General features: G+C 60.8%; 1 protein-coding gene across 5 annotated transcripts in view; it reads right to left on the bottom strand.

Moving 5' to 3' along the window:
* The window catches only part of AP3D1 (adaptor related protein complex 3 subunit delta 1), a 53,480-nt gene that overhangs the window by 6,639 nt on the left and 34,441 nt on the right, over nt 1-12,400 (bottom strand). The window contains exons 16-31 of one of the 5 annotated variants that reach the window (XR_004433482.1): nt 12,046-12,191; nt 11,447-11,588; nt 9,881-9,952; nt 9,247-9,322; nt 8,934-9,127; nt 8,447-8,520; nt 7,857-8,028; nt 7,090-7,161; nt 6,637-6,744; nt 5,455-5,604; nt 5,059-5,105; nt 4,495-4,684; nt 3,930-4,018; nt 3,653-3,738; nt 2,870-2,991; nt 2,490-2,569 (exon numbers count right to left, since the gene is read on the bottom strand). Coding sequence is in view for 3 of the 5 variants with exons in the window: in XM_033195172.1 (XP_033051063.1) it covers nt 2,490-2,569; nt 2,870-2,991; nt 3,653-3,738; nt 3,930-4,018; nt 4,495-4,684; nt 5,059-5,099; nt 5,448-5,604; nt 6,637-6,744; nt 7,090-7,161; nt 7,857-8,028; nt 8,447-8,520; nt 8,934-9,127; nt 9,247-9,322; nt 9,881-9,952; nt 11,447-11,588; nt 12,046-12,191 (1,821 nt within the window). In the remaining 2 variants the exon portion in view is untranslated. Of the gene's footprint in view, nt 1-2,489; nt 2,570-2,869; nt 2,992-3,652; nt 3,739-3,929; nt 4,019-4,494; nt 4,685-5,058; nt 5,106-5,447; nt 5,605-6,636; nt 6,745-7,089; nt 7,162-7,856; nt 8,029-8,446; nt 8,521-8,933; nt 9,128-9,246; nt 9,323-9,880; nt 9,953-11,446; nt 11,589-12,045; nt 12,192-12,400 lie in introns of those variants that run through there. The other 4 variants (XR_004433483.1, XM_033195172.1, XM_033195173.1 and 1 more) reach the window with 4 other exon arrangements.

The following is a 12,400-nucleotide window of genomic DNA, read 5'->3' as shown; positions in this document are numbered from 1 at the left end:
TCTCAAAAAAAAAAAAAAAAGAAAAGTGCAGGCCAGGCGCGGTGGCTCAAGCCTGTAATCCCAGCACTTTGGGAGGCCGAGACGGGCGGAACACGAGGTCAGGAGATCGAGACCATCCTGGCTAATACGGTGAAACCCTGTCTCTACTAAAAAATACAAAAAACTAGCCGGGCGACGAGGCGGGCGCCTGTAGTCCCAGCTACTCGGGAGGCTGAGACAGGAGAATGGCGTGAACCCGGGAGGCAGAGCTTGCAGTGAGCTGAGAGCCGGCCACTGCACTCCAGCCTGGGCGGCAGAGCAAGACTCCGTCTCAAAAAAAAAAAAAAAAAAAAAAAAAAAAAAAGAAAAGTGCAATAAAATGGACCAACCTCTACCCAGGAGAACCAGGAAAAAAGAGACACAAACCGTGACCGTCAGAACAGAGAGTGACCCGGGACCCTCACAAGGAGCAGCAGAAAAAACGGAGCAGCGAGAACACGGTGCGCACCGCTCCACACATCAGTTCAGCGACTCTGATGATTGCTCACGCGCGTTCTTTGAAAAGTACAAACTACCAAACTCACCCAAGATGAACGATAACTTGGAGATTCCTATAACTGTTAAAACAAAAAACTGGCCGGGTGTGGTGGCTCAAGCCTGTAATCCCAGCACTTTGGGAGGCCGAGACGGGCGGATCACGAGGTCAGGAGATCGAGACCATCCTGGCGAACACGGTGAAACCCCGTCTCTACTAAAAAATACAAAAAACTAGCCGGGCGAGGTGGCGGACGCCTGTAGTCCAGCTACTCGGGAGGCTGAGGCAGGAGAATGGCGTGAACCGGGAGGCGGAGCTTGCAGTGAGCTGAGACCCGGCCACTGCACTCCAGCCTGGGCGGCAGAGCAAGACTCCGTCTCAAAAAAAAAAAAAAAGAAAAGTGCAGGCCAGGCGCGGTGGCTCAAGCCTGTAATCCCAGCACTTTGGGAGGCCGAGACGGGCGGAACACGAGGTCAGGAGATCGAGACCATCCTGGCTAATACGGTGAAACCCTGTCTCTACTAAAAAATACAAAAAACTAGCCGGGCGACGAGGCGGGCGCCTGTAGTCCCAGCTACTCGGGAGGCTGAGACAGGAGAATGGCGTGAACCCGGGAGGCAGAGCTTGCAGTGAGCTGAGAGCCGGCCACTGCACTCCAGCCTGGGCGGCAGAGCAAGACTCCGTCTCAAAAAAAAAAAAAAAAAAAAAAAAAAAGAAAAGTGCAATAAAATGGACCAACCTCTACCCAGGAGAACCAGGAAAAAAGAGACACAAACCGTGACCGTCAGAACAGAGAGTGACCCGGGACCCTCACAAGGAGCAGCAGAAAAAACGGAGCAGCGAGAACACGGTGCGCACCGCTCCACACATCAGTTCAGCGACTCTGATGATTGCTCACGCGCGTTCTTTGAAAAGTACAAACTACCAAACTCACCCAAGATGAACGGTAACTTGGAGATTCCTATAACTGTTAAAACAAAAAACTGGCCGGGTGTGGTGGCTCAAGCCTGTAATCCCAGCACTTTGGGAGGCCGAGACGGGCGGATCACGAGGTCAGGAGATCGAGACCATCCTGGCTAACACGGTGAAACCCCGTCTCTACTAAAAAATACAAAAAACTAGCCGGGCGAGGTGGCGGACGCCTGTAGTCCCAGCTACTCGGGAGGCTGAGGCAGGAGAATGGCGTGAACCCGGGAGGCGGAGCTTGCAGTGAGCTGAGATCTGGCCACTGCACTCCAGCCGGGCGACAGAGCGAGACTCCGTCTCAAAAAAAAAAAAAAAAAAAAAAAAAAAACTGCGTTTGTAGCTAAAAGCCTGCAGAAAAGGAACTCCCCAGGCCTGATGGTTTTCTGATGAATTCTGTACACACGTTTCTTTCGAAGGAAAAATGCCACTCATCACACACAGTATGTCCCAAAACAGAGGACACACTCTCCTGTGTGTCTGATGAGGTCACTGGATGACAAAACCAAAGGCAGTATCAGAAAAGAAAACTAAAGACCCAACTCCTCATATACAGACACGAAAGCCCTCAACAAAACAGTCACACGCTGCGTTTGGCAGTCGACACACTGCGAAGACAACCACCCTGCAATACTCAGGAGGAGGCCCGGAGCGGAGGGAGCGAGGAACCATTCTGAAAGCTCAGCAGTGACAGGTGGAGAGTCCGACCCCAGGGCCTTGGCTGCCTTGTGTACAGGGGTGGGGTGGGGGGCAGGAGCAGTGGGAGTGGGGGCCCCCGGAGCCATGTGTCAGCCTGGGGTGAGCAGCACAGCAGGAAGCGGAAGCCCCGTCTTGCTGAAGGAAGGTCTGCACTGCTGAGTGGGGCTGGCGCAGGTGAGGGGCTCACAGCTGTGGTGCTGCCATCACTGTTCTCGAGCCCTCGAAGTCCCAAGGATCACCCCTGGGGATGAAGGCCTGGGCGTGACCCCAGGAGAGGTGGGAGCCAGGGTGTGTGCAGCGGCCGAAGGCTCACCTTTTTCACCAGGAGACAGATGTGGTGGCCCTGGATGGAGCGGCTGTACATGGAGGCGCAGGAGTCCACTCGCTCCACAACTGCAACAGAGCGGGCGGCGTCAGGCCCCCGCACACCGCATGGTTGCAGCCCCACCCCCAGAGCAGGGGCCACCTTCCTGGGCCGCCCTTGGCCACAGCTTCAGGAGGTCTGCAGGAGCAGGGTGTGGTCCTGGGAAGCCTGGGGTGTGGGGAATGCAGCCCCCGCGCCAGCTCCCAGGCCTCAGGGCCACCAGTCACCCAGGATCCCAAAGGGTGTGAGTTTGGGTGCGAGGGCCACAGACCCGACTCCAAAAGGAAGGGACGGCCACCGCGCGTGTGAAAGCCCCTCACTCTCCTTACCAGAAAAATGGTGGTGAAAACAGATCTTCGCCAGAAGGTTCTGGAAGGACATCCGAATGCCATCGACTTTGACTGAGCTCATGCTCAAGTCCCCGGACTCCAGCAACTTGGCAAAGGCATCACTGTGGGAGGGACAGGGAGGCTGACTCTGGTGGGGCCGGGTTCCTCAGGCTCCCTGGCACAGAAGCCGACAAAACCTGCCACACATGCTGCCTCCTGCGTGTCTGGGCCGGGAGGTCTCAGGGGTCCTGGAAGATGTGGCTTATTTCCACGTGTGGAAACCCTCACACCCAGAAACTGACAATGACTTGTCTTTAAAGCGGTCACAGAGGTGCCTGAAGTCTTGGGGTGGGCCCTCCTCTGACAAGGACGGATGTCCTGTAGGAAGGGACTAGCGGGACAGGCTAGGATGCAGGCACACAGAGCACAGCGTGTGACGACTCGGGGCAGGCGGTGCCGCATGCCGAGCCATGCTGAGGAGAGGCCTGAGGAGCAGCCCGCGCTGCTGGCTCCTTGATCTCACTCCTCCAGCCTCCAGGACTGCCAGGGGCCAGGGCCTCTCTGGGTGACGCTGCCAGGCCTGTGGCTTCAACTACGCGGCCCCAGCTGGTGCAGACACCAGGCAGCCTGACCTGCACCAGCCACGAGCCGGGCCTCCAAATTTGTCTCTAAAGTCCTGCCCAGAAGCCTCAGTCCCCAGGGTACAGGTGTCTGCAAGGTCGAGGGAGGCAGAGGGGTGCGGGAGGCGGTGGCGTGCAGGAGGTGGGCGTGGCCAGGCCCCACCTGTAGCAGGGCGTGGTCGTCAGGTAGGAGCTGCAGCTGAAGTGCAGCCGGAAGTCCAGCTTCTCGTGGGTTGCACCCTCGTCACTCTGCAGTGGAGGGAAAGTGGTGCGGCTGAGTAGGGAGTCAGGCCCAGGTCAGGGCTCCGGGCTCCGGGCTCCAGGCTCCCCAGGCAGGTGGCCCACTTCCCCTAGGGACACTTGGACACCCACTGGAATGGGGCAGGAGGAGCCCCAGCCTGCAGAGTTGGCTTCCTGACGTCGAGTGGAGCCCTGCATACCTTGGCAATGAAGGACAGGGTTCCCTTGAGCTTCTGTGCCATGACGATGCTCTGGATGGTGAACACATACTGGGCTTCGTTGGAGACGCCTGGCAGGGAAGAGGGGGAGTGGGGCCTGAGACGCAGCTGGGGCTCAGCATGGGCGGGGCCCCCAGGTCTGTTCTCAGCCCCAAGTCCTCAATGGCTGATTAGGAATCTGAGCTCAGCCCCCAAAGCAGCACGAGGGGAGAGGAGCAGAAACAAGAGGCTAGTGGTGTCCCCAGTTTGGCCTGGACCTGGTCCCATCCCTGTTTCAGAGGGCAGACTCGGCCACTGGAGCCGTGGAACCCAGGAAGGCCCCAGCCCCCAGCCCAGCCCTTGGGGCTCTAGTCAGGTCCATCCGAGGCCCTCACACTTCTCAGAGAGCTGCAGGGAGACCCTGACACTGAGGAGGCACTGAGGTGCAGGCCTGGGGACCAAGGGAACGTGAGGAGGAAGCAAAAAGAACCAGTGGATCCGGGCAGCCACCAGCTGCCACCATGCTCCCACAATCCCCAGGAGACGCCGTGAGTGGGGCAGGGCTCACCCGGGGGCAGCTGGAAAGGCACGGGGACGCCATCATGGACGGAGGAGCCCTGCGGCCGGGCCATCCTGGCATTGAGTGAGTCCAGCACGCTGAGCTCCATGCCCTTGAGGATGCTGCTGCTCCGGTTCTCCAGCACGATGGCCACGGTGACCTGACTGTCCTCCTGCAGACTGCCCCGGATGTCACAGGTCTGCAGGGTATGGCCAATGTTAGCAGGGCAGGCGAGCCCTGCCGCAGGGAATAGGCACAGCTGCCTGTCTCTCACCGACCACGGAGGCAGCACGGGTCCCACGGGCACAGGCAGGCACGGAGAGGGGCGACCCCCCAGCTGCAGCCCAGGCGCCTCCTGTGGTTGCTCTTTGAGTGCATGGCGGGGGCCCTCCTGCCAGCTCAGGGCATGTCTCTAACCTTACCCAAGCCAGAGGCGCTGCCCAAGCAATGCCCTGCCAGGGATCACAGGCCCTGGGTACACCAACATCTGGGAGCTGTGGGGGCTGCCCTGTTCTGTGCAATCCCATGCCAAAGAGCACTGGCTGACCCACCCTGCCCCGGGGAGTGGCTCACCATTTTAACGTAAGCATTTTCAGCGAGGAGGGAGTAGCTGACTCAGGCTGGAAAGAGAAAAGGCCCTCAGCCTCGGGGCCCTGAGCTCCATCCTAACGAAGCCTCCAGTGCAGCCCAGCACCCCAGCACCCCAGGCCAAACGCCGCGACCCCAACAACGCGTGGGGCGAGGGGCTTCAAAGGGGCCTGTGCGGGATGCCCGGCTCCCAGGACCACACAGCCCACCGCGGGGTGCCGAATGTGGGGCTGCAGGCCAGGGCCAGCTCCCTGCTCCCGCCAGGCTCCGCTTCTTCAAGAATCTGCTGTTCTCTCCCGCGTGGAGGCTGCAGGAGTGGGGAGCAGCCCGCAGCCCGCCAGGAACCCTGGCACGGGGCGGGGGCGCTGAAGTACCCCTCACCGGGAGCGGCTCCTCCTCTGGTGCGCCGTTCTGCACCGGCTCCCCCGCCGCCTCCTCGCCGCCCAGACGCTGCTTCTTGGACTTCTTCTTGCCTTTGGTCCGCTCCTCTTTCTCCTTCTTGTGCTTCTTCTTCTTCTGCTTGGGAGATTTCTGGAGCAGGAGGAGGGTCAGGTTCAGTTCCCAAGCTGCTCCAGCTCGCCCCCCTCACAATTCGAGGTCGGGGCCACAGGCCGGGCTGCTCAGGCTGAGGGTCCCACGTGTCTGGGTGGGATGGCAGGACCAGCCACGCCTCAGGCCTACTGAGACGAGCTCAGGCCAGACCCAGGCCAGCGGAGGCTGGGGCCGTCCCTGGCTGGCGGCAGGCGGCAAGCGCCGAAGCAGCTCAGGGAACAGTCCCTGCCGATCAGGGAGCCATGCATGGCCAACTGGTGAGGACACCACACTTGACGCAGCAACCCCACACCCACGCACACACCCGAGAGGGAACACACATGTCCACGCACACTCCACAAATGTTCAAAGCAGCACGCTGTGTGGCCACAAAGTGGAAGCGGCCCAAGTGGCTATCAACAGATGAGTGGGTCAGTACAGCGTGGCCCGTCCACAGAGGAACGGGGTTGGCAGAGGGTGGCCTGTCCACACACCGGAAAATGACCCAACCATGAACAGGAACCAGGCTCTGACCCAAGCCATAGCGTGGATGCACCTTGAGGACATCACACTCAGTGACACGCCACACACAAAAGACCACACAGTGTATGACTCCATTTCTGTGAAATGTTCAGGACACACCGATCCACAGAGACAGGAAGGATGCGTGGGTGCCAGGGCTGGGAAGGGAATGAGGAATAATGGCTGGTGGGAATGGGGTTTCTTTAGGAGTGATGGAAAGTTCTGGAACTAGACAGAGGTGATGATGGCTGCACAACTGTATATATACGGAAAACCACCGTATACATACTTCAAATAAATAAACTCTATTAGACTTACGAACCATGTGTGAATAAGGAGGTTATGAAAAAAACAAAAGACCACAACCACAACAAAAGGCCCGTGAGGAGTCCGACGCAAAGGCGAGAGCAGGGCTGCCCTGGGATCTGGGTGGTGGAAGCTGTCTGGCCCCACGTTGGGATGCTGGGGCTCATGCAGCCCTCCACAGCCACTGGGGAGTGACAGCCTCACCTTGTCCTGGTCTTGCCCCTCAGCATTGCCCTCTTCGTCCTGCGCCTCTGTCTTGGCGTCCTCACACTCGTCCTTCAGGGTAGTGATGGCGTTCACACTGAGCTCCTCCTGCAGGGAGCCAGGGCTCGGGGCTCACGCTGGGCAATGAGGGGCCCCACTGCACTTCACTCCAGGCAGCCTCCATGCCGCACACCCTCAGCTCACCCTCACCCCTGCCTGAGAGGCCACAGTGCCCTCCGAGTGACAGGGAGCCTGTGGGCACAGAGGCCCTGGCCATCCTCCCCTTCCCCTGGCCCCTGCTTGGCCCACTGGGACGCGGGAGCATGACCCCGGCCCCACTCAGTGCTGGGTCCCACAGATGCGGGCCTCAGGAGACCCAGGGCTCTTCCCTGAGTGCCAGGTATGACCTCTGGAGACAGGAAGGCCGGCACTGGCCAGCTGCCAGTCTCTTACCGTGGATGGAGCCGGGGCAGGGACGGGGGCAGGTGGTGGGGTGGTAGACAGCCAGAAGTCCAGGTCCTCAGCCTGAAACCACAAGACAGGCTGTCAGCAAACGCAGTGCATGGTCCTGGGAAGAGGCGCCGGGGACAGCAGGAGCCAGGTGCCCTTGCTGCCCCCAGGGCCCTGGACAAGCTGGGCCTTGCAGAGCCTGGGAATCCAGGAGCTGATGGCGATGTCCTCAGCCAGCCCTGCTGGCTCTGGCTTTCGCTGCCAGAAGAGGGCCAGGGACATATCTGTGGGTGGGTATGCGCCATTCCAGTGGTCAGAAGGCCCGTGGCGGCCCGTATGTCTGCCTGGGACCCCTGATGTGGGTGTGCACAGGCCCCCAGGCCCTGCAAACATGCGCTCCTTTGAAAAACCCATTTCTTTCTCTATGTGAAAATCTGCACACAGATGCTGCAGAAACGGTTCTGGAGCTGCACACGAGGGTGGCATCTGGACCACACCGAGCTCTGACCATGGCCCCCCAACACAGGTGAGGACACGGCTCGCCTGTGGGATCGTCGGCTCCTCCTCAATCTCCCCTGACGCAAGTGCACAGCCAGCTCCCCTCGGAAGCCGTGCGTCCTCACTCCGCCAGGGCACAGGACGAGGCGGCCGGCGCTCGCTGCCTCAGACTCAGCCATTTCCCCTGAGCTCACTGCTGCCCCCAGGCTGTCTGGGAGCTCAGGACAGGAGAGGGGAATGGAGACGGACGCCACCCTAGACACTAGCTCTACCTTCTTCTTCTCCCTCTTCTCCTGGTTTCTCTCTTTCTCTTTGTGCTTTTTCTCTTTCTTCTTGGGTTTCTTGCTCTTCTTTTCTACCACGGGAACGTCCTTCTCGGGGGATTTTGAGGTCTCGGCGTTTCTGTGTTTCTGAACAGGCAGCTTCTCGCTGTCGGCTAAGGGCCTGGAAAGGGGAATGACCGGGTCACACATCAGCACCACCGGCTACCCGCCAGGACCCCCAGTACATGCTGCGTCCAGTACACGTGGCAGCACGGGACCTGCTCCTCCAGCCCCTGGCCCCAGCCACGGTCCGACGTGGATCTGCCAACACAGGCTGCTGGAGGCTCTCATGGGAGGGTCTGTCAAGGCATGCGGACCTCCTGAGCACCCCAGGTCCGGAGACTTCAGAGCCCACACTTAGGGTCTTGGTTGGGAGGGCCAACCAAAAGCAGTGCAGTGAGGACGTGGTCTGGGGAAGGCCCGCCTGCACCCCGTCCCAGCCTGTTCACCCTGCAGAGCCCGGCCCTGCCCGGAAGGGAGGACGAGAGGAAGCAACCACGTGTGGCCTCCACCCTCACCCTGAACCCACGTGCACTCACTTATCCAGGTCAATGTCCAGAGCCCTGTAGGGATCATTGGGGTCTTTGTCATCCTCGTCGCTGGGCAGAGCGTTCTGACAGGAAGAGGGGAGCACCATCAGTGGAACCCGCGCCTGTGGCCTGGGGGAACCCCATGCATCTCGGACGCAATGGGACTGCCTGGACAGTCACGGTCACGGCCACGCCCACAGAGGCCACACGCACATGTGGGCAGTGACATGGCTCCACCAGAGGCTCCGTTCAGCATCCAGGCACCAAGGGCGGCTGGGCCCCAGGAAGCAGCCAACCTGCATCTGCCTCTGAAGCTGCTGGCCCCGGGGTGGGTGCGTGGGGACCTGCCCTCAAGGAGAGACGCGCCTCTCCTCCTATGCTCTCCGGGGCAGGGCCACCAAGGAAGCCCACGGGGAGATGCCGCTGAGCACGGCCCCAGGACACACACGTGCGGACAGACAGACACCCCACGGCCGGGCCCTCCAGCGCGGCTGACCTCAGGCATCTCCTCCGTGACAATGTCCACCCGCTGGGCAGGGGCAATGTCCTCGTCGCTCTCCGTGGGCAGCGAGCTGTGGCGGCGCCTGCCCTTCTTCTCCTTCCTCTTTTTCCTCCTCTTGTCCTTCTCCAGCTTCTGCCGGTGCCGCCGCTCCTCCTCCAGCTTCACGTACTGGTCCGACATAGGCAGCCCTGGAGGCCGGCAGCAGGCAGGCACTCAGCACCGGGTCCCAGGGGCTCACGGGGAGGGCGGCAGGAGCGCCCCACAGCCTGAGTGACAAGTGCGGCGCTGACACACGGGAGACACTTGCCTGGAACCTTCAACGGGACGGAGAGATCGATCTGCACCACAGGAATGTGCTCCACGCCCGGGGTGTCCTGGTACCGCTGCAAAAGCAACATCCAGGCGTTACTGGTGCACTGAGGGGTGACACACGGGTAGGACAAGCCTCAGGGATGCAGGGGGCGCGACGCGGCCCTGACATCCTCAGGAGCCAGGGGTCGTGCCAGGGCTCCGGGCCACGAGGAGCGCCGTGAGCATCCGGAGGACCCAACTCTTAAAGACAGTGAGGGCTGGAAAGCTTGTCATGCGGGTGACCCCGCAGGCCTACTGCGCAGGGAGAAGCGAATCCTCGTCCACTTTTTCTACCTGAATATTCTGTTTTCTCCTCAAATGAGAAAAGTAATGCGGCTTCAAGCCCAGAGGGAGGCAGCAGGTTGCCCACGACCATGAGGTCACGGCTGGACAGCAACTGGGCTGCCGTGCACACGCAACAGGCCCCCGGCTGGAGGCTCCAATGAATGGGGCCCACAGGGAGGCACCCGCCCCCAAGGCTCCACTCCCAGGATCTTCCAGAAGGAACCTGAAACTCTGAGGGATGCCACGGGGCGTGGGTGGTGAGGATAGAGGGTGCTGAGGGACAGGCAGCCGGGGACGGGCCTCACCTTCTGTGGTGACGGCGAGCTCTTGATGTAGAAGGGGTTGTTGGCCTGCTCCTGCTTCCGGGCCTCTCGGCGCTGCGGGACAGGGCTGGCATGAGCCCGAGAGAGCGGGCAGGATACCCCTCTGTGGACATCCACCACCAGCCACCCAACCAGGGAAGGCTGGATCTTTGGCTATTTTCACTACTCAGCTTTTGCTAACAGGGAAACCAAGGCTCGCAATTGGGAAGAGCGCGTATTGGGGAAAAGGAATCGCTAACCCTCTGGGAGGCAGGGACGCCCATGCCTCCACTGCCAGGGTCAGGACCAGGACCCACGGAGGCTGCTGACCTGCCTGGGCTACCCGGCTACTGAGGAGCACCTCAGACGGGCTGGGGCTGCTGAGCCCAGGACAGGGCCTCCTGACTGCCAGGGCTGGCTGAAAGCACGGCCTGGAGAGTGCAGGAGCACAAAGCCCCGCACGCAGCCCACCGTGGGCATTCCCTCTGTCGGTGCAGGATGGAAGGAGAGGACTGCTGGAGGGGCTCCCCTCTCTGCATAGGTGAGCAGGGTGAGGCGGAGCCCCACACGGGGCACAGGGGCTGCATCCGCCTCAGGAGGATGGGGTCCAGGGGCCTCCCTCACCTTCCCCAGCTTCTGGTCTGGGTGGGCTGCACATGTCTGCAGTGTCTTACAGCAGCTACGGCAGGGTCGGGGAAGGGCCCCGCACAGGCACCCACAGGCCCCCAGCTGCAGGTCGGGTTAATGGAGTTCTCCTCAGGGGGGCTCCTGGATCTAGAGAAGCTGTTCCCCATTTCTTTCTTTTTGTTTTTGAAAGGGAGTCTTGCTCTGTCACCCAGGCTGCAGTGCAGTGCCACGATCTCACTGCAACCTCCGCCTCCCAGGTTCAAGCAGTCTCCTGAGTAGCTGGGATTATAGGCACCCGCCACCGCACCCAGCTAATTTTTGTATTTTTTTTTTTTTTTTAGACAGAGTCTTGCTCTGTCGCCCAGGCTGGAGTGCAATGGCCGGATCTCAGCTCACTGCAAGCTCCGCCTCCTGGGTTCACGCCATTCTCCTACCTCAGCCTCTCGAGTAGCTGGGACTACAGGCACCCGCCACCACACCCAGCTAGTTTTTTGTATTTTTAGTAGAGACGGGGTTTCACCGAGTTAGCCAGGATGGTCTCGATCTCCTGACCTTGTGATTCGCCCGCCTCGGCCTCCCAAAGTGCTGGGATTACAGGCGTGAGGCACTGCGCCCAGCCAATTTTTATATTTTTAGTAGACACAGAGCTTCACCATGTTGGCCAGGATGGTCTTGATCTCTTGACCTCATGATATGCCCACCTCGGCCTCCCAAAGTGCTGGGATTATAGGCATGAGCCACCGCGCCCGACCAAGATGCTCCCCTTTTCAGTGAAACTCAATGAAACCCAATCATAACATGAAATGCCCACTTGGGGCTTCCTGGAGGGCGGCGGTGCACATCTTGAGCCAACAGAACCAGGCTCCGGACTCAGGAGCCTCAAAGACTCCCTGGGACAGGAAGGTGGAGGCGAAGGCCCACCAGGAGCACCCAACAGCTCACCCGAGCCAGCTCCTCCTCGTCCGCCTCGGACGGCCGGTGCTTGGGTCGCCGCTGCTCCTCCTCGTGGAAGACGGCCCTGGGCCTCTCGTCCTCTGACTCGCTGTCCGAGAGTGGCTCATTGATCCAGGCGTCCAGGTCCAGGCTGTGCCAGACAGGAGGGTCACAAAAGGCAGTGTGTGTGACCCAGCACGCGCCTGCAGGTGTCCACCCTGAGCAGGCTCGCCATGTGCCTTGCCATGTGAGACCCCAAACAGTGGTGCCTGCTACCCACACAGGGCCAGCGAGGCAGGTGTCATTGCCCCTTAGAGAAGATGCAGGGACCCAGGAAGGTTGCAGCAGGGTCACAGTGGGGCCCTCACGGCAGGCTCAGGCTGCCTCAGAGCTTGATGGCAAGGGTGGGAGCATCCCCAGGTACAAGCCAGGTCCCAGAAGCAGCAAGAGCGCCGGTGAGTCCAGCGAGGGGCGTACCCGCCCCAGGCCTCCAATCAGCCCCAAACCCTCCTGGCTGTTCAGGGCTGCAGTAGCCCCCTCTGTGCCTCCAGGCATCAGGGGACCATGTCAGGGCTGTGGTTGCAATGCCCCCACTCCTGTATCCTTACCCTTCAGGAACTGGAACCTTCTTCTGGGCCTTGGGGGCCACTGGGTTCAGCTCCCCAGCAAAGAGAGCGCTGACCTCCTCCGCCACAGGCACGTCCTTGGCCTGAAGCTTCTGGATGTGCTTGACCAGCTGCAGGATGCAGGACGCCTGTGGGGGACGCAGGAGTCACTGCTGGCACCTGCCTGGAAGGCCATTTGGCCACCCTCAGGGACACGGGGTGGCTCGGCCCCTGGCACAGTGACGTGCGGGCCCTCTGGCACAGCCATGTAGCCACAGAGAACCCAGCCTTCATGCTGTCTCCGTCGTCATCCTTGCCAAGAAGCGGCGGAAGGCCGGGCGGGGTGGCTCAAGCCTGT

This window comes from Trachypithecus francoisi, unplaced genomic scaffold, assembly GCF_009764315.1.
Source record: "Trachypithecus francoisi isolate TF-2019V2 unplaced genomic scaffold, Tfra_2.0 Lachesis_group5, whole genome shotgun sequence".
Taxonomy (NCBI): domain Eukaryota; kingdom Metazoa; phylum Chordata; class Mammalia; order Primates; family Cercopithecidae; genus Trachypithecus; species Trachypithecus francoisi.
This window is presented reverse-complemented; position numbering and strand designations above follow the sequence as displayed.